The 18,490-nt window shown below is 35.8% G+C and overlaps 2 protein-coding genes across 5 annotated transcripts; one reads left to right on the forward strand and one right to left on the reverse strand.

Moving 5' to 3' along the window:
• The first annotated feature begins 533 nt into the window (after positions 1–533).
• Positions 534–7,969, forward strand: ankdd1b (ankyrin repeat and death domain containing 1B). The gene is made up of 15 exons (XM_056745997.1): positions 534–708; positions 2,520–2,620; positions 3,043–3,141; positions 3,217–3,315; positions 3,395–3,499; positions 3,645–3,749; positions 5,373–5,471; positions 5,601–5,699; positions 5,777–5,875; positions 5,972–6,070; positions 6,153–6,251; positions 6,343–6,450; positions 6,799–7,000; positions 7,283–7,414; positions 7,842–7,969. Exons 1-15 carry the CDS (start codon positions 534–536, stop codon positions 7,895–7,897), a joined length of 1,677 nt encoding a protein of 558 aa, XP_056601975.1. The 3' UTR covers positions 7,898–7,969.
• poc5 (POC5 centriolar protein homolog (Chlamydomonas)) lies at positions 7,959–15,219 on the reverse strand. Of its 4 annotated transcripts, none has more exons than XM_056745993.1 (13): positions 15,096–15,219; positions 14,600–14,685; positions 14,143–14,284; positions 13,989–14,060; positions 13,296–13,480; positions 13,042–13,218; positions 11,336–11,440; positions 10,177–10,356; positions 9,884–10,049; positions 9,359–9,507; positions 8,974–9,090; positions 8,638–8,814; positions 7,959–8,552 (listed from the first exon to the last, which is right to left on the reverse strand). In XM_056745993.1, the coding sequence occupies exons 2-13, from the start codon at positions 14,681–14,683 to the stop codon at positions 8,406–8,408; spliced, it is 1,701 nt and encodes a 566-aa protein (XP_056601971.1). In that variant the 5' UTR covers positions 14,684–14,685; positions 15,096–15,219; the 3' UTR covers positions 7,959–8,405. The 4 variants fall into 4 exon arrangements, with proteins under 4 accessions (XP_056601971.1, XP_056601972.1, XP_056601973.1 ...); XM_056745994.1 differs by having other exon boundaries at positions 14,995–15,133; XM_056745995.1 differs by lacking the exon at positions 13,989–14,060.
• Between the last annotated feature and the right edge of the window lie 3,271 nt (positions 15,220–18,490).

The following is an 18,490-nucleotide window of genomic DNA, read 5'->3' on the forward strand; positions in this document are numbered from 1 at the left end:
TAATTGTAAATTCTTTCTATTTTTCTTAAAATAGAATTGCATTTTTACAAAATGCACCAGGACATTTGAATCTGGAATTATTTGTAGTTAAACACATAAAATGTGCTGTTAATCATGTGTTGTGTCTTGAATGATGGAATTGAAAATAACTTTCTAGACAATGTTTTGTATGAAATTACACAAAAACGGTTCTTCTGTGCATCTTAGAGCACCTTCATTTCTGAAAGTGTAATGGTTTTTTTTTCGGTAACAGAATTTGCACTTCTGAATGTAATTTTTTTGTTATTTCACTTCAAGTCTCCCTTCCCAAAATGAGTAGTAAAATGATATTTGTGTAAATAATTGTACAACCGTATAACTTTATTCCCGTCATTCCACAATATACAATCAGTGCTTGAAGCAGTTTACTTAGCAAGAGCAAGTGTTCTTTGGGCGTCAGCTCTCAGTACAAACAAAGCAATCCACCAGACTTATTTTACAAAACACAAGTCTCAAAGTCAGAGTGAAAGAGCTTGTGGAACTTCTGAAATAGCATGGATAGAAGAGCTCTGGCACTGAGGGACTACATACTGAAGAACGCTGTTTGGGAAAAAGAGAACTTTAATCCTAAAACATGGTTAAAATCAAATCAATACGTTAATAATTTCACCGAATTCATACTGCAGAAGGACTTAGGTGAAGATGGCGGCTATGATAATAATGAGATGTGTAAGTATAGACTTTACAATAAGTAATTTTGAACACTTAAAATGGATTTTAAAATCATCGTAATCTAGTTTTCAATATTAGTTCACTCTCAAAACGGATGTGTTCATTATTAACACACTGTGTTATGCTTTTACACATTTTGTTTGAATATTTTGTATTTGATAAATGAAAGGGACAACACAAGTTGAGTTAAAAGACAAAATGTGTTTTCCTAGAATTAATACCTAGATTTGTACATGGGTCGTTCTTCTTTGGTACACAACATATGATATTTTGAGAAATGTCTCTGTTTTTTAACCATACAATGACAACTGAGTCTTGTTGTTTGGTTACAAACATTCTTCAAAATATTTACTTTTCAATATTTTGTGTTCAATGGCATTAGGGTGATTAAATGATAAAAAATGTAGGTCCTAAGTGTAAGAGGTACTTCATTTCTCAACCAATACTGTTAACCAATTGCCGATACTGTTAATATAATGATTATATTAACCTGCATTAACAAAATTCTGAAGATTGAATTAACTTTTCTTAACAAGTTTCCAAGTTGTTTTGCACTAGACGTATCTAACATTTAAGTAGTCTGGGAATAGCCCCACAGCACAAAGGCAATGCATTTTTGTGTCCTCTTTTGAAAAGACATATCTCCCATGATCATCAGCTGTTTATCAATATCTGATGGTCTGAAAAAAATACTATTATCGGCAATGACGATTATTGGCCGATAAATCGGTTATGGATGCGCAATCCCTTTAAGAAAATAGGTATTCAAATGTCCAGATGATTAATTCCAGTTGAGTATTTAAAGGGGTCATATGGCACGAATATGTGTTTTTCTGCATCTTAGGTGTGTTGTAAGTTACCCGTGCATATATTAGACATGTAATATTGTAAAAATGTAAGTATCGGAGCAAAAGATGAATTATATGTAAAAGCGAATACCCACCCAGACCTGCCTGAAACGCCTCGTGTAACCACACCCCACAAATATACGTCAGTTCGTGGTATGATTTGATTATGAACTCCCAAGTGTATATGCACGTAAGGTGTACCTGTAACATGGTAAGAGGTGTGACATTTCCGTCACGCAGTATTCAACCAATCACTACTCACAGGTTGACTGAACGAACACCTCACTTTTCAGAGCAATGATCTTTGTTAAAAATCCACACGTTTCAGAGAGGCGGGGCAAAGAGGAGATACAAACATCTATGGTATGTGAAGAATACAGCTTTTTGAACCTTAAATCGTGTATACAAATCACATTACATTTAAAACAAACTATAATATTCATTTTAGCCTTGTCATATGACCCCTTTAATATTACATACAGTGAGAGACATAAGTATGATACTGTAATTTTCATACAGATCACTGTAACTGTTTGCAAAAGAATACATTTGTTTTAAAAGAGCCAAACTTATTTACACTGTTAACTTGTCTGGCAACGCATTCATTTGTCAAGACAGTGTCTTCAGTGTTTCACAAAGTAAACGCCCAAAACAAACAGTGTACTCAGTGATGTTTACACATACTTACGTACACCAAGGGCATTTTATCAGGTATTTTATTAGATACCAAGAATTCATCTGTTCATACATGTGTATTAAGTAGTATTCTGCTATGTATGGGAGGTTAACTTGTCCTTCACTTACTCAACTCTTTTTCCCGTTGTGGAACTGCAATTCAAAATCGCGAATAGTATCAAAATGAAAATGCTATTTGGTATGATTAGTATTCATTTAATATGTACCGATGTACCACGACCATCTGATGTCACTTTACCATGGTGTCCTGTTTTCTAACCACAGTGCTGGAGGCAGAGAAAGAATTTATTGAAGCAGCAAAGAGAAACGACGTGGAGGGGATGAAGCTTCTCGGGAGAGGCATTAATGTCAATGTCAAGAACGTGGTATGTTACCAAAGTGCCCTTAAAGGGATAGTTCACCCAAAAAATTATATTCTGTCATCATTTATTCTGTCTTGTCATTTCAAAACTGTATGGCTTTCTTTCATCTGCAGAACACAAAAGAAGATATTTTGAAGAATGTTGATAACCGAATAGCGTTGGCAGCCATTGCCTTCTATTAAGTGAATGGTTGCCATCAGTGTTCGGTCAACAACGTTTTTCAAAATATTTTCTTTTGTGTTCTGCGGAAGAAAGAAACTCATAAAGGTTTGACATGACAAGAGGGTAAGTTCTGTATATGATGATATTATTTTCATTTCTGGGTGAACTATTTCTTTAACTCAGTGTGTAGGGAACACTGAGAACACTACACATAGTAGATACAGATACCTGATTTTGTTCTGTGATCTTGTATCCCATGTCAGCACGGGCGAACTGCTCTTCATTTCGCCGTCGCTTTCAGAAACGTTGAAGCTGTCGACCTGCTCCTTCGAAAGAGAGCCAGACTGGATTTACAAGATAAGGTATGCTTGCGTAAACATAAATGATTCACAGGGTTTCGCTGAAATCAAAAAGGTATTTATACTGTCTTTCTACAGCATGGACTAACTGCGATTCATTTAGCAGCATGGTTTGGCAGTTTGGAGATCTTAAAGTTACTTGTGCAAGGTGGAGCTGACCAAAGCATTGAAAATTCAGTAAGTGTTCAAGTTAATTGTAGTTGCGAAGTAATGCTGAACATTTAGAAGTCATTAAAGAAAATTATTTTGTGTTCAGGAAGGAATGAACATGATGCACTGCGCTGCTATGAACAATCACACTGATGTTGTGGAATACATTGTTAATGACCTGCAAATGGGAGAACTTGACAAAGAGGACATAGTAAGGAAATGCATTATTCTTACAGTATATAAGCAAAAAGACAACTGGAATCCCAATATCAGTGAGGGCCGGAGAATGTTGAAAAAAGTTCAAGAGTTTAATATTGTTACGTTTATCATCATAACTTTATTTGTTTTTCTGTCAGTATGGTAATAGGCCTTTTGTCCTGGCTGCAGCACACGGATGTGTGAAGATGATGCAGATGCTGATGGAGGAGCCTTACAACATGGCCATCATGGAGGAAAATAAGGTTCACGTATTTATAATATTCAGCCAAGAATTAAAGTAAATTAATACCCAAATATAGCTTTTTGTGAATAAATAAAAAGAAAGCAACATGTGACAGGAGTGCTTTTGAACACCCTTACAAAAAGGTTAATATGTAAAAGTAAGGTTCAGGTGTATAAGTACACTTCATGTAGGAAGTATACTAATATCATATATATCACTATAGTTTACAACTAAGTTCTTTAATTTGTATTGCAACCTACAAGTGAACTTATACTTTAGGTATAACTATATACTTTAGATAACTTACTGGTTCAATACTTTTAATACATTTTTAGTTTATAAAGTTACGTTGAAGTATACTGTCAGTGAACTATTAGTTTAGTCTAGTTTATAATGAATGTATAGTTGTACGTTTTTTGAAAGTGACTATTATGCTTTTAATTTACTATTTATATTATTTGTGCGCTTCCTACTAAAGTGACAGTACACCCAAAAATAAAACCTGTCATCATTTACTCACCATCTTGACATTTCCAACCTGTATGACTTTCTTTATTCAACAAAACACAAAAAGAAGATATTTTGAAGAAAGTTGATAACTAAACAGCACTGGCCCCCAAGCTATTGTATGGACACAAAACCAATGCAACTGAATGGTTGCTAGTTAACAACATTCTTCAAAATACTGTATCTTCTTTTGTGTTCTGCAGAAGAAGTCATACAGGTTTGACATGTCAAGAGGGTGAGTAAATGATGACAGAATCTTCATTTTTGGATGAACCATCACTTTATTCATTTACAAAAAAAAAATATTTTACAGTGCTTTAAGTAGATCTGAAGTAAATTCGCATTATCACTGTTTAAAGAAGATCAGTTTCAGTTCTTTCAGTTTTTTGACTTTGCCCAAGTTAAACATATAGGTTTATAAGACATTATATAAAACATGACAGAAGTTTTCACAGGAGTAAACACAATTACAAGCCTATACTTACTATACTTTACGTATATTATTATACTATATGAGTCTATCTTGGCGCAGGCTCCCCGTGACCCGAGGTAGTTCGGATAAGCGGTAGAAAATGGAATGGAGTCTATCTTGGTTAAAAAAATTTGTTTAACCTTTTGTAAGTGTCATTTCTGCGAAGTACATAAAAAGTTAACCTAAAGGATACATTCTCATTTCTTTGTACTAGAATAGAATACTTTTTATTGTCATTGTACAGCACACATTGTACTCACAGACTACACAATAATATAACACATAATATAACAGATGTAGATATTGTGTATTACAGCTGTAGACGCATGAGACACACATTGTACACATCTTTACGATGCAGAGTGTTGTCTGTATTACAGTATTGCAAATAATGTTATGTATATTGAACAGATAAAAGTTGGAGAAATACATATCAGTAAGAGACATTATTATTGCACAGTATACAGTAGTGGGGGGATGTTGGTGCAGTGAAGTCCTCAAAGTTACATATTAGAATACTAATAGCACACTTGAATAAACATTTCACTTAAGTATTTAATATTTGGTTAATAATGACTTTTATTCTGTAAAGTGGAAGTGTTCCTTAGGAAAATTTTAATATGTTTTAAAAGCAATAAAGCCATATTTAGCTCCTGTTGACAGGTTGGTGACATGCCTCTACACCTGGCTGCCAAGAACGGTCAACGCGAGGCACTGCAGCTACTACTAGACAATTTTGACATTCGCAATGAGGTCAACCAGGTGAAAGGTCCTATAGCATACAAACCAATTTCAACACATGCTGAATGACAGCTATGCCAGAGGTATGCATAATAAAAGCAAACACATTACAACATTTATGATACAGAATTTATTTTCATGCGTGTGTAGGCTGGGCAGACCGCACTGTATCTGGCCGCACATGAGGCTCATGAGGACTGTGTTCAAACCCTGCTCGAAGCCGACTGTGACCCAAACATCCTTACTTTAGTATGTACTAAGTAGTGATGTCCTCCTTGACAGCTTTTTTTACAAAAATGTTTAACTATGTATTTGTCAAATCTCAGAACAAGAGCAGCCTTTTGCATCCCGTTTGTGAGAGAGGGCACTTTCCAATTCTAAAACTCCTCATTGAACGTGGAGCTCAACTAAATGCTCAGAACCAGGTGCTCAGTATCAATTTATTTAATATGTTTGACCTTATAATGGATAAATACAGTAATGCTAGATTTAACAATCAAGTTTTTCTTATATAATTATAGCATTTGGAGACTCCTTTCCATCTTGCAGTAAAGAACTGTCATATTCCGGTAATCCACACCTTGTTAGAAGCCGGTTGTGATCCAAATATAACAGATCACGTGCGTTCCTTTTTCATCGTTTCTGAAATTAAATTTGTTATAGTCTTCCCGTGTTTTAGAATTGAATCATTTCCCCTTTCAGATGGGCCAGACTGCATTGCACATTGCTACCGAGATGGGCAAGGTGGATGTGGTTGAGATGCTACTAAAAGCCGGAGTGGATCTGGAAATTCAGGACAGGGTGACAAACTATGTGTACAAAATTTTCACATTGTGTATTTATTAAAATATTTATGCAAATTATGTTTTATACTTTTTATTGTCTGTCATAGCAAGGTAAAACTTCTCTTGGAGTGGCTGCGAGGGCAAACATGGTGATCATTGTTGATATGATCATCAAAGCTGAGAGATATTTTAAATGGAAACGGCAATTGCAAATGGTAAGTATTCAAATTTACAACGTGGACTAATGCAGACTGTCATGACATTTGCTTTTCTCCTAAAGTTTGTCATATCCTTCTATTACCTCAGTCACTTTCTATTAAACCCAGCTCAACACTATCAAAGCATGTATAATTTCCTTCTTAAATGTCACCACATCGGATTTATTTGCATAAGGATTGGATATGTCAAAAATGATTGATCTCACAGTTAATACACCACAACAATGAGAAATGCAGCAAACACAAACCAATAATATTGTCTGTGCTGTACGTACGGCCATGCTAATTTCAACACATGGCCTCTGGACCTTCTCAGAGCTTGACATTATTTCATTACCCTTTCAGACTAATACAGATGCTCTCGAGAGCCTTCACAGTGAATCACCGTTGACGTTTAAATTAGATCACTCCCCTGACACAAAGCAGGTTCGTGGTATTCTATGGGACCTTGCATATAAACATCTCAAGCGAAATGACTGGAAGAATTTGGCAGTGGTCTGGGAGTTCACAGAGAGCCAAATGGCCGCCATAGAGGAGCAGTGGACAGGTGAGGTTGTTTGAGATCAAATCTTTATACAATACAAAATAATCTTTGCTTTAGAGCTGACCCCAAAAAAACGGTTTAGCAGACAATTTCACTTCGATAAGGGATGGATGAATTTTTAATGGATCAACTTCATTCTTTTCATTCATTTGTTTAAATGAAGAATAAAGTAACACAAAAATGTCACATATTTCACTGTTTGATGTAAATATTTTACACTTTTTTGTGATTTTTTTTGCCAATTCCCAATTCACGATTAACAGGTCTTATAATGTATGTCTTCAGGCCCTAACAGTTTCCAAGAACATGGAAACAGAATGTTTCTGATCTGGCTTCACGGAGTCTTAATGGGAGGGGACAGTCCGTTCAAAGTCCTGTATGAGGGACTGCTTTCTGTTGGGAATACAAAGATTGCTGGTAGGAGGTTTTAACATATAGATTAGCAAGATATTTATATATTATTATTCTTTACTTACGTCTGAAAATTGTTCCAACAGTGTGGTAGGGGCAAGGCTTTGACTAAATCATAATTTAAAGTAATTTGTAAAAATATACAGTAGTTTCAAAAGTCTCATGAATTGATTATGTTGCCACTGCTACACACTTACAATAGTATTGTCTATAGTAAACTGAATAGAAGAATAGTTATACAATAGAATTTTACAAATTTTAAGACCCCTCTAAGGTTAAGGAACCTCTGCTAGTTGGAACTTAGATGAGACCACACTTGATATATAACATAAGCTCCTAAAAAAAAAACAAGATCTGAGATGAAAAGTCACATTTAAATTGTGTACTGGGCCTTACTCACTTTTTATTGAATACATTTTTCTTTAATTCCTAGAAAAAATTAGAATGGAAGGAACAAACACGGACACACGGAAGTGCAGGGTTTCATGAGACGCTGCACAGAATAAAAAAATGATGAACCCATGACCATTCTTTATTTAAACACAGGAGATCCAGCTATGTACTTTTATTAATGAACGTGGATTAATGTACAGAACAAATACAGCAGTTGAGTGCTCTGAAACAATCATTAATACAATTGTAACAGATTATGGCTTTGTAATTTTAAAGGGAATGTTCAACCTGCATTTAAACATTATCAAGTAAATGGTTACACCTGGCAAACCGCAACAATAAATAAAATCATTCCTTGATAAATAACGTTTCATCATTTAAAAATACACAATTCGTCAACTAGTATAAAAAGCTATCTTGGTTTGTTTAGAATAAAACATAAACCTAATTAATAGCAAGTCAATCTTACAAAGTGATGACAGTTTACCCCCAACCATTAATAAAAATCATATGGGGCTACTAGGTGTGCAGCTGTGTGAAGTGGTTTTCCAGACTAGAGCCTGACAGTCAAATGAACATGCGTGTGCATGCGTGTGCATGCGTGTTAGTCCACTACTTTGATGGAGTTGATGTGAAAGGCAGAGGAGGAGGGGCCTCTGGGCTGAGTGGAGGATCTCTCGCTGCTGGAGACAATCTGACTCTGCAGAGCAGACCGGGGGAATTTAGCTGCTATCGCTTGGCCAACAGTGAGCTAAATACAGGGAAAAGACAAACATATGAGCTGAAAACAAACTATTTTATTTTCAAATGGTGATGTTTGTAATGTTTCTTAATACCTGAGTGACAGGGTGGTGTCTTTCCACGATAACTGAGCTCATAGGAGGGGCCACGCCCATGACGTGCATAGCTGAAGCGGGACGGCTTGTCCGATTACCCTCTGCTCTTCCTCTCAAACGAGCAGTTACCAACTTAGAGGCTTTTTGCTTGCCAGCGGTTACTATGCGTGCATTGGTCTAAAGAATTTTTTTCCAGACAAGCAACAGCAATATCATTACAGGTGCATAGATGTAGGAACGTTAACAAACAAAGTTGTGGAATGATGTGTGTTACATTTCAATCAATAATGTCAGCAGGTTCGAACTCAATTTTGAGCTTGAAGTTAAATTCGGTACCTGTCTGAAAGAGCTTGTACTGCCCCCTGGTGGTACGGAAGAGTTCGCCACTGTGGTTGAGAGAAAGGTTTCTTTTCTTGATGCTGTGCCTGTACCAGTGTGACTAAGAAATCGTTCCTGAAAAACGTCAGCAAACAGAAATCATTCTTCTGACAATGAAACGAATGATGTCAACATTTTTTGAACTATTGTTTGATTTAAGAAAAAATGAAAGAAAAGAATACATTCATCCACTGGTGCTCCATCAAACCTGATCTTCAAATTAATCTCATCATACATATAATGCTACAACATGCAAACTATTACAGACAAAGAAAAATGTGACTGCTTGGGTACAAAGAATCAATTAAGATGGTATCCAGCCAGGTTGTTTACTGCGTCTTACCTCCTCTACATAATCTGTACTGCTGTGGGAGGGGGGCTGCTGTAAGGGTGTCTCTGTGAAAATTGGACTGTGTCGTGCAGACGAAACAGCCCGTGGTGGAGGATTGGCTATTGAGCTGGTGCCTGGCTCATCCGCTGGAGATGGAGCATCTACAAGAACATAGAGACCAGATTAATGGTGCAATCTGGAATGATTACATTGCATCAGGACGCATCATCTCCTTGGAAATACTACAATGACAGAATACAACCCAAACTATTCAGAGGATAAAAAATGAAATATATTTATTTTACTGCACTGCATTTATCTGACAATTACGGTCTCATATCAGAACTCGTGCTTTAAATCTCAAATTCTCTCCAAATGTTATTCTGGTAGGTGACTTGTTTACATGAACACTAATCATTTTACGAGCAACACAAAGCATTTAATAAACCTGAACTAGTTACCGTGTAATATCGTTGCCAGATATTAGATACTATATGCAATTATGAAAATGGCTATAGAACTTCTGTATTTTCTCACCACGGTCAAATCTGCCCACTTCTCCGGTGTTAAACATGCTAAGGGCCTCGATGTTGAGCGCACAGACCCCTCGCATGAATGCTTTCTTCATCGAGTCCTCGTATTGCTCTCGCTCCATGTGCAGCCTTTGGATCTCAGCTTGAGCTTTTTGATGCTCCTCTAGGTGCTGACAAACACACAGAGAAACTTTTAAATATCTTAACGTGCAGTTATGTAACGTGCATCACTATGCCTATAACCCGAAGGACACGTCTACGCTGCCAAAACTTAAAGGCTCATTGTACTGCTTTCACCTGTGCCATCTTAGCTTCATACTCTGCAGAGAGCTGCACGCAGACGTCCTCTGCTCTGGCACAACACGCTTTCTCCACACGCTCACGCCACCTGTTCTGGATGAGTGAGTGCCAGCCTGCCCACACCTTCCTCTGGAGCTGCAAATGATAGTGCTGTTCGGCCATCCTGGCCCCTTGAGCCTGGAACACATTGCCATTAAGACCAATTGAAACTGTTTGCATGAATTCTAAATGTGGTGACTGCATACAAATACGTTTAGGGTCATCATTCTTTTTTTTTCACTTTTCTTTTAATTTACCTTTTCTAATGTTTTAAAAATAAATTCATGGACTCATTGAATAACACAATTGTAACTGTAGGAATTGTTTACAACAATATATATCAGACAAAAAATGTATAATAAATCAAAACTATGTTATATATTACCATCTTCAAAATACGTCTAGAATTAGAAAAAATGTACTCTTGGCAAATTGACAAAGTTCCCATCTGTTATAGACCGTTATTTATTTTTTATTGTTTTGTTTTGTAAATCAAGATGTATTGTCAAACACTAGAAACATGTCTTAGCTTTAAAACATTTAAAAAGTCACCCTAAACTTCTGAACAGTAGTGTAACTCAATACTTCCTAAACAAGATGTGATCTACATGCATTTAAATAATTGTAAGCATGGCTGGCAATGGTGAGAATGTGGGGGGTTGCAGTCCAAAGTAAGAATTTTTGGGGGGATGGAGTCCCAAAATGTAAAGGATTTCCATCTTTTATCCACAATTCTTACATAAATACAGTGCCATTTTCTGCATACGGGCATTAAACAAAATCTGTCACCAACTATAGTCCCCCCAAGAAATCATATCTATTTACATCAATAACTGTTTGTGACATGATGGAGCATTTAACACGATAACTGATCAGAGAAAAACAACATCACAGTTTTAGGTTTAAAATTTTCATTCAAAAAGAAAGATATTCTGCATTCATTCAAACTATCTGTTGCTACTGTGACAGATGCTCCAATGAACTCCTCAGAAAGAAAAGACAGAATGAAAAACACAAGTCTGTCCAAACTATGAATTCATCTCTCCTTCAGTATGACATGAGTAAACAACAGTGTGTATAATATCTGTGCTGTCAGTCTGTGCTGCCCCTGTCTCACCTCCTCTCTAGCGGCACAGTTCCGCAGTCTCCACTGGGTGAAAGTCCTCATCAGCTCCAGCTTCTCCCTCTGCCTGTCAACTGCCCTGCTCAGATTCACAATCACCTACAAAGAGCGAGATGACAAACACACAGACAGTTTGGAACACACTTGAACATATCAGATATAAGATGGTTAATGCAAACACCTAATACAATTCTCTACAAAGATTACGTATTATCTTAAAATGTGTGTATTAGTCTCTGTGCTTAGATAATGTTTATTAACGACATTTGAACTCTTCCCCACTAGCCTTTTTTAAGTTGCCAGCCTACACCAGCGTTTTTTTACATTTTCACCAAACTTGAATGGCTCACAGTACATTTTCTGTAAAGAATATATGGACAAACAATATGTGCAATGAAAGAACAGAGTATCTGATTTTAAACAACAGAAACCGTATTCTTCTATCTTCATTTGTTCGATTTTTTATCACTCTGTAGATGTGGTTAGGTTTCTTCAAAAATGCATCATTTTGATTAAATAGATGAGATAATTAACGCTTTTTGTAACAGATTCCGCCCAGATTACACTCAGAACAATCATTAAAAACCCATAAAACATATACGTTCTAGGTTCTGGGATTCTGTACTTTTTCCCAAAGCTGTGTAACAGCGCCACCTGCTGTAAAACAGTACAAACACTGATTGCCGTAATAACTCGTCTTTGGCGGGGAAGCGTTTTTTAAAATGACGAGATAACTCGTCAATGCCGTTGAAAGAGTTAAAGAATAGTGACCTGTATCAAGAAGCCGGTTTCAGTTTTTACCCAGGTAAATTCACATTTAATTTGAGCATACTCCGAGTTTTCGGGCTCAAGAAGGTGGATAGGTTTTGAGGGGGTTTCGTCGCCATGGTTACTTTGGCTACACGGTTTACCTGCTCCAGAGCAGGTTTTATTCTGGGTTAGTTATCACAAACTAAAACTGGACCAATCAGCTCTGAGGAAAGGGACCTATGTATGACGCAGTGAAGGCACTCCCCCTGTATCTCTCTTAAAGTGATGTTGGAGGGAAAACCTTAAAACGTTATAATTTAAAACGTGTTCATATAATTATTAAACGAGTTGATAATTCATATTAGTTAATTAATATTAAACATAGCAATTCAATTAATTTAACTATATTCGTAAAAAAATAACTTCAATATATAAAGTATTTTCAAAGTAATGAAGCATAAATATTATATTTTCATCTTATTGTAAACCTATATAAATAATTTAAATTCAGTTAATTCTGTATTGATAGTCAGCAGCTGCCTTCTCAAACTTTCACTGCCACTGTGTTTTTTCCTGCCTTGTAAATGTGTTTCAATTCATGACATTTTTTCATAATGATTTCGTCGTCTTCAACAGAAAAGTGAATTGCGCTGATACCAGTCAATCAAACCGACAATGCTTTCCATGTTCCGTGTGATTGGGTGTTTGATGAACCTGTCACACTTTCAAGTGCACCCGCCTCACAAGCTCTGGATCAAACCTGATTTGACAGAGAAAGTTTATACCAAGCGTTGTGCTACAGCTAACCCTGATCTAATCCAGGTTGGGTTTGTCTGGTTTTGTCAACTCTAAATTTACTCTGCAATTCAGTGTTTGTTCACCTCGCTTTCTTGATACAGGCCACAGGTCTATTATTTCAAAAACAAACTATATTACAATATGAGTCACACCTCATCTTTCCTCTGGTTAGAGATCTGATAGGTGTTGAGCAGGTCTTTGAGACTATCCATCTCAGTGTTTACAGCTGCCACGTGGGCTGCGTGTTTCTCCCTCTCCTTCTTAAGATCCAGTCTGTGCTGCTCCACAAAAGCCAATTTCCACTTCCTTAGCTCCATCATCACATTATTCTAAACACAGACCAAGAAACGGTTTTAGTAATATTGTATTATGACACATGACAATGAAATCTAACAGCAATGGCAACCTTAAGGTTTGTGCTCCAGGTGTCCAAAATGTTCTCCATCCTGTTGAGATTATCTTCTGAGATGAACATCTCAGTCATGCTGGTGATTAGAACATCGGGACTGGCCTCTCTAGACCTGTCTGAACCGGTTTGTGTCTGCTCTGATCTTCCCTCAGACACAATAGATCTGGCTGCCATACTCTCACCTATAGCAAAAACAGTATTATAAAATGGTTAGTTCTGGTCCTTGATTCTGATTGGCTGGGCCGAGTTCTAAGCAGTTATAATAAAAACGATTTATAACGGCTGACATATCGTTTTATTTACTTTCCTTATTAAACCTTGCTACGCACATGGAATAACCGTTCCGCTTCGCGTCATGCCAGAACGCACTTAACTGTTCTAAAATGCAGCGTAACCCATCGGTTCTTGGGGCATATTGGTTTATTAAGAAGGCTCCAAATTGATTTAATATTAGATATTAGGGCAGATAGCTTCTAAGTTGATTTGGAACCATAAATTGCCTTATTTTATTTCTATTACTATTAATAAATTGAAGTATGAATTGAATATTAGGGTGTTCCAGCATAATGTGCCTTAAAAATTAATTACAGTGGTTAAATCGATGTAACACAACATCTTTATTTTATAATCTCTAAACAAAAGATATAAAAGCACTGAGATTTTTCATATTAAATGCTATAAATGCTTTACCCTCAGATGTCTGACTTTGTGGTCTAAATTCTTCTAAGGGATGAGTTACCCTAGCTGACGGTCCTTCATTTTCTGAAATAAATGAAAGATAATACAGAGATAATGATAGTTATCAGTCAGTCTCTAATAGTACATTGGTATGGAATCATTTTACCCGCATGAGCTTGAACACTTGCATCCATTTCAGTCAAACGCTGTGAATTCTTGAAAAGCCGAGTTGTGTTTAACAGGTGTGATGGGAGACTTTCATATTTGGGGGTCACCACAGCATACCGAAGTAGTTCTTCATATTCTTCCTAAAAATACAAGAAATAAGCAAAGTTATTATAGTCTCCATTTTTGGTTGAGCAATTTTGGTATATGTTTTTTGTCATTTTATAATGCATTGGTTTATTTTGAATGTTCCCATTTAAGATTAATTCATTTTAATTTAAAAGAACAATTTTACTGCTTTAAACTTACTTTAATTTTTCTCTTGAGTTCACTGATTTCAATGAACAGGAAATTTTCCAGTTTTATTTTAGTAAACTAATATAACCTCAAAGAAGACTACAAAATTCCCTTAAATTCTACATTTGGGATTATATATGATAGTGGAGATGAAAGATCACCTGAAGTACTGAAGAAACCGAGCTGCCTCTGTCTGAATCTCTTGGTAACACTGGACTATAGCGCTCCCCTTCATCAGAGGACATCTCTTAAATACAAAATAAACGAGGATTTCAATATTAAAGAATCATTTAAGACCAATGGAGGATAGGATAGAAGCACTTGTCTAACTCTACCAGATGACATCATTTTAAATATAGAAACGAAGACACCTCGATCAGTTTATAATGTTATTAATAAGGTGAGAAAATAACTTTACTTTGCAACTTTTATACTTTATAAAGTCGATCATAACGGAAACACAGATACCACCTCAATCGTAGTTATAATGTCACGCAGTTAGACCCTGTAAACAACACCCAGTTGATACTGTTGTCAATGGAAAAGTTAACGTTACCTTCCTTCCTGTTAATGCTGCGGCACTGTTAGCATGCTGTTTCGGCTACATCGGACACACATTATATTATGTATTAGGGAAATAAAGCTGTGCGTGGTTACCTTTTTATGGAAAGTCGTTTTTCTGTTACCAACCTGACGTTAGAATGTGTGTTGACAACGAAACACACTACTGTTAAAAGCGCTCTTTCAAACTGCTAGCTGCTGCAGTAAAAGCTGATTTGATTGGGTGAGAATTTGGTGCATCTGTTTTGGCTGTTGTGATTGGATGGAATGTTTCCGTAGTAACGGAGACGCGTAAGCGTGGGTTGCGTCTACTGATTGCGATGGCTGATGCTTTATGGAAGCCCGTTTCCGCCAGGGTTGGGATTTTTTTAGAATTAGTAAATCATAATAATGAGATACTAAGTCATAATAAATGAGATACTAAGTCGAAATTTCGACTTACTAAGTCATAATAAATGAGATACTAAATCGAAATTTCGACTTACTAAGTCATAATAATGAGATACTAAGTCATTATTATGAGATACTAAGTCATAATAAATGAGATACTAAGTCGAAATTTCGACTTACTAAGTCATAATAATGAGATACTAAGTCGAAATTTCGACTTACTAAGTCATAATAATGAGATACTAAGTCGAAATTTCGATTAAGTATCTCATTATTATGACTTAGTATCTCATTATTATGACTTAGTATCTCATTATTATGACTTAGTATCTCATTATTATGACTTAGTATCTCATTATTATGACTTAGTATCTCATTATTATGACTTAGTATCTTATTATTATGACTTAGTAAGTCGACTTACTAAGTCATAATAATGAGATACTAAGTCATAATAATGAGATACTTAATCGAAATTTCGACTTAGTATCTCATTATTATGACTTACTAAGTCGACTTACTAAGTCATAATAATAAGATACTTAGTCATTATTATAAGATACTAAATCATTATTATGACTTACTAATTCTAAAAAAAATCCCAACCCTGGCGGAAACGGGCTTCCATAGGATGCTAAACAATGAAAATGTTTATTTATTTTTTGTATTGTTTTATCAAGTCATCATACTCTTTGAATAAAAGCTCTGTACGGTTAATAAATCCTGGTTTTGCATAAACCAAACATTTGTATTTAAGAATTGAAAACACAAACATATAATTTACACAGTGGACTTTAAATAATGTGTCTAAACCAGTGTATTAGCATACAGCGCGCATTGGATTTACTCCAACAGAAATGATTTTGCAATTTGCCTCGTAAACTGCACAACAGAAAAAATAATTGTTATTATAATGGACAGGTGAGCATAATTCTAAATTGCAAGGTATAATATTTCTTATGCACGTCAGCCTTAAAATCAGCGTCAACCTAAATTATTTACCCAACATGGTTCTATTTGTTCAAGGACAATAGATTCAACCCGTTAAATGAACGTTCCCCCCTGTGGTGCTTCGTGAGCCACAAAGTACAGTTAGTTTTAGAGAAAAGATCGAACTTTATAGGCTAAAAGGAGTTGAGGGAAGAGGCTAATTGAATAAACAAAAGGGAATTTTGCTCAAAGAACCAGTTCCAAAAGGATGTATCACGTCTCAAATTGTGCAATTGTGTTATTAAAGTGAATATGTTATTTAACAGAATGTGAACTGAGTCTATTGCATATATTGCAGATGATATTACACAAGAAATGAATCAATATGTTCCTCTTTCTTGATCTTTGTTTGATATAACGTTGACGGTACACCATATTGGAACACATATGGTTTAAAGTCCCTGTGAACCGGAAGTTGTGATCTTTTTTACTTCCGTATTTTGACGCGAGTACGAGTTTTTCTTTGTCGTTGGTGTGTAAATTTGCAAAAATTACAGTGTCAGAGCAAAAGATTCATTCTCTCTAAAAGCGAATGCTCACCCAGCCTGCCTGAAACATCTTGTTTAACCACAATCCAACTAATCTACGTCAGTTCCTGATATGATTTGACCAAGACCGCCAAAATGTATAAGCAAGTAATGTTGGCGTACCTTTCAGTACAGTTGCTTTGGAACCTGATGTGCCAAATATGGTAAGATGCGTTTCCATCACATGTTTGCAGTATTCGACCAATCACTGTGCACTTGTTAACTGGCCAATCATAGCACACCTCGCTTTTCAGAGCGATGAGCTTTGTAAAAAATCTGCGTGTTTTCAGAGAGGTGAGGCAAGAGGAGATACAAACATACACGGATGTGAAAAATACAGTAGCCTACATCGCTTTTGAACCTTAAATCGTGTATACACATTGTATTACATCTAAAACAAACGATAATATTCGTTTTAGTCTTGTCATATGACCCCTTTAAGATGGATAGTCATTACAGGAAGGAAATGCATTTTCAGATTTTAACTTAAGTTAACAAAGGCACACATTAATAAACTTTCTACAATAAACTCTGCAATATTTTATGAAAAGGTAGGCATTGTCATTTTTAATTTCACTGCGACTTTAATTATTTTAAAGGTCAGTGGTCGTGGAAATAGTCGTGGAAATAGTAATAATAGTCATACATTTCTTCAAGCTCTTTAACCATTTTTGACATTGGAACTATGTCATCGGATGTTCACCCAGTAACATCCATTTATGCAGGAAAACCTTCACAGGCGGCAAAAGCTGTCATAAAGCTGCTTATAAGCATTACAATTTTTTAAATGCTTTTAAGGATTTCATAAGCTCAAAACTAAGACAGGTGGTGTCAGGCAATTACTGTGGTGGGATTTATGTAAAAAAGTCTATCATTTCTGTTTGTGCAACCTCAGGGATGAGCAAAAGAAAAATTCTTAGTGCATCGAGATATTCTATCTCAACAATTTCTATATTATTCACACTTATTTATTTGTAAAATGTACTACATAATCTAAATGATCTATAATAAATAGAACAATTTAGATTAAGAACGCATTATTAGATACATTTCCTATTGTTGTACAGGAATACAACAGAAATAGATTAAACTTTTTGACCCTATAATTGAAAAAGATATTGTCTTACGACAGTTTTTAAAAAAGAATCATGCTTGAATAAAAAAGATAACTTTGGGTGTTTAGATTATTTAGATGTGGTAGGAACAAGTATGTCTCTATTACATCAAACATATCTGTGATTCGACTCAAATAATAATGTTTAGCTTTAGCTTCTCTTACTGACCTTTGATTTTGACTTTTAAAAATGCTAACAGGCCGGGGACACATTGATTCAGAAACTCCATAATCTGGAGTGGTTCATTAAGTAAAGTGCTTCTTGCTTTCAATCATTCAAGCTATAAATGGGCATACCACAGATCCCCACCTCCACTTGGCTCTGTCATAAATACAAGTCAGAGGAGCGTAAGGTAACAGACAAAAAGAAATCAACTCATTTAGAAGACAATGATTCACACATCCTTGCTGTTAGGATAGCACACTGAGATGCTAGGATCCATACAAGTACAGCATTACAAACTATACAC

This window comes from Triplophysa dalaica, chromosome 4 (genome assembly GCF_015846415.1).
Source record: "Triplophysa dalaica isolate WHDGS20190420 chromosome 4, ASM1584641v1, whole genome shotgun sequence".
NCBI classification, from domain to species: domain Eukaryota; kingdom Metazoa; phylum Chordata; class Actinopteri; order Cypriniformes; family Nemacheilidae; genus Triplophysa; species Triplophysa dalaica.

Bases quoted from the DNA above. Each gene is read 5' to 3' on its own strand.
- poc5 (XM_056745993.1), bottom strand. From the start codon at position 14,683: ATGTCCTCTGATGAAGGGGAGCGCTATAGTCCAGTGTTACCAAGAGAT. The intron at 13,481-13,988 runs GTAAAGCATTTA...TTTTTGCTATAG, and splicing joins ACAAAGTCAGACATCTGAGG to GTGAGAGTATGGCAGCCAGA. The intron at 11,441-13,041 runs GTGTGACTCATA...CGCTCTTTGTAG, and splicing joins CTAACCAGAGGAAAGATGAG to GTGATTGTGAATCTGAGCAG.
- ankdd1b (XM_056745997.1), top strand. From the start codon at position 534: ATGGATAGAAGAGCTCTGGCACTGAGGGACTACATACTGAAGAACGCT. The intron at 3,142-3,216 runs GTATGCTTGCGT...GTCTTTCTACAG, and splicing joins GACTGGATTTACAAGATAAG to CATGGACTAACTGCGATTCA. The intron at 3,316-3,394 runs GTAAGTGTTCAA...TTTTGTGTTCAG, and splicing joins ACCAAAGCATTGAAAATTCA to GAAGGAATGAACATGATGCA.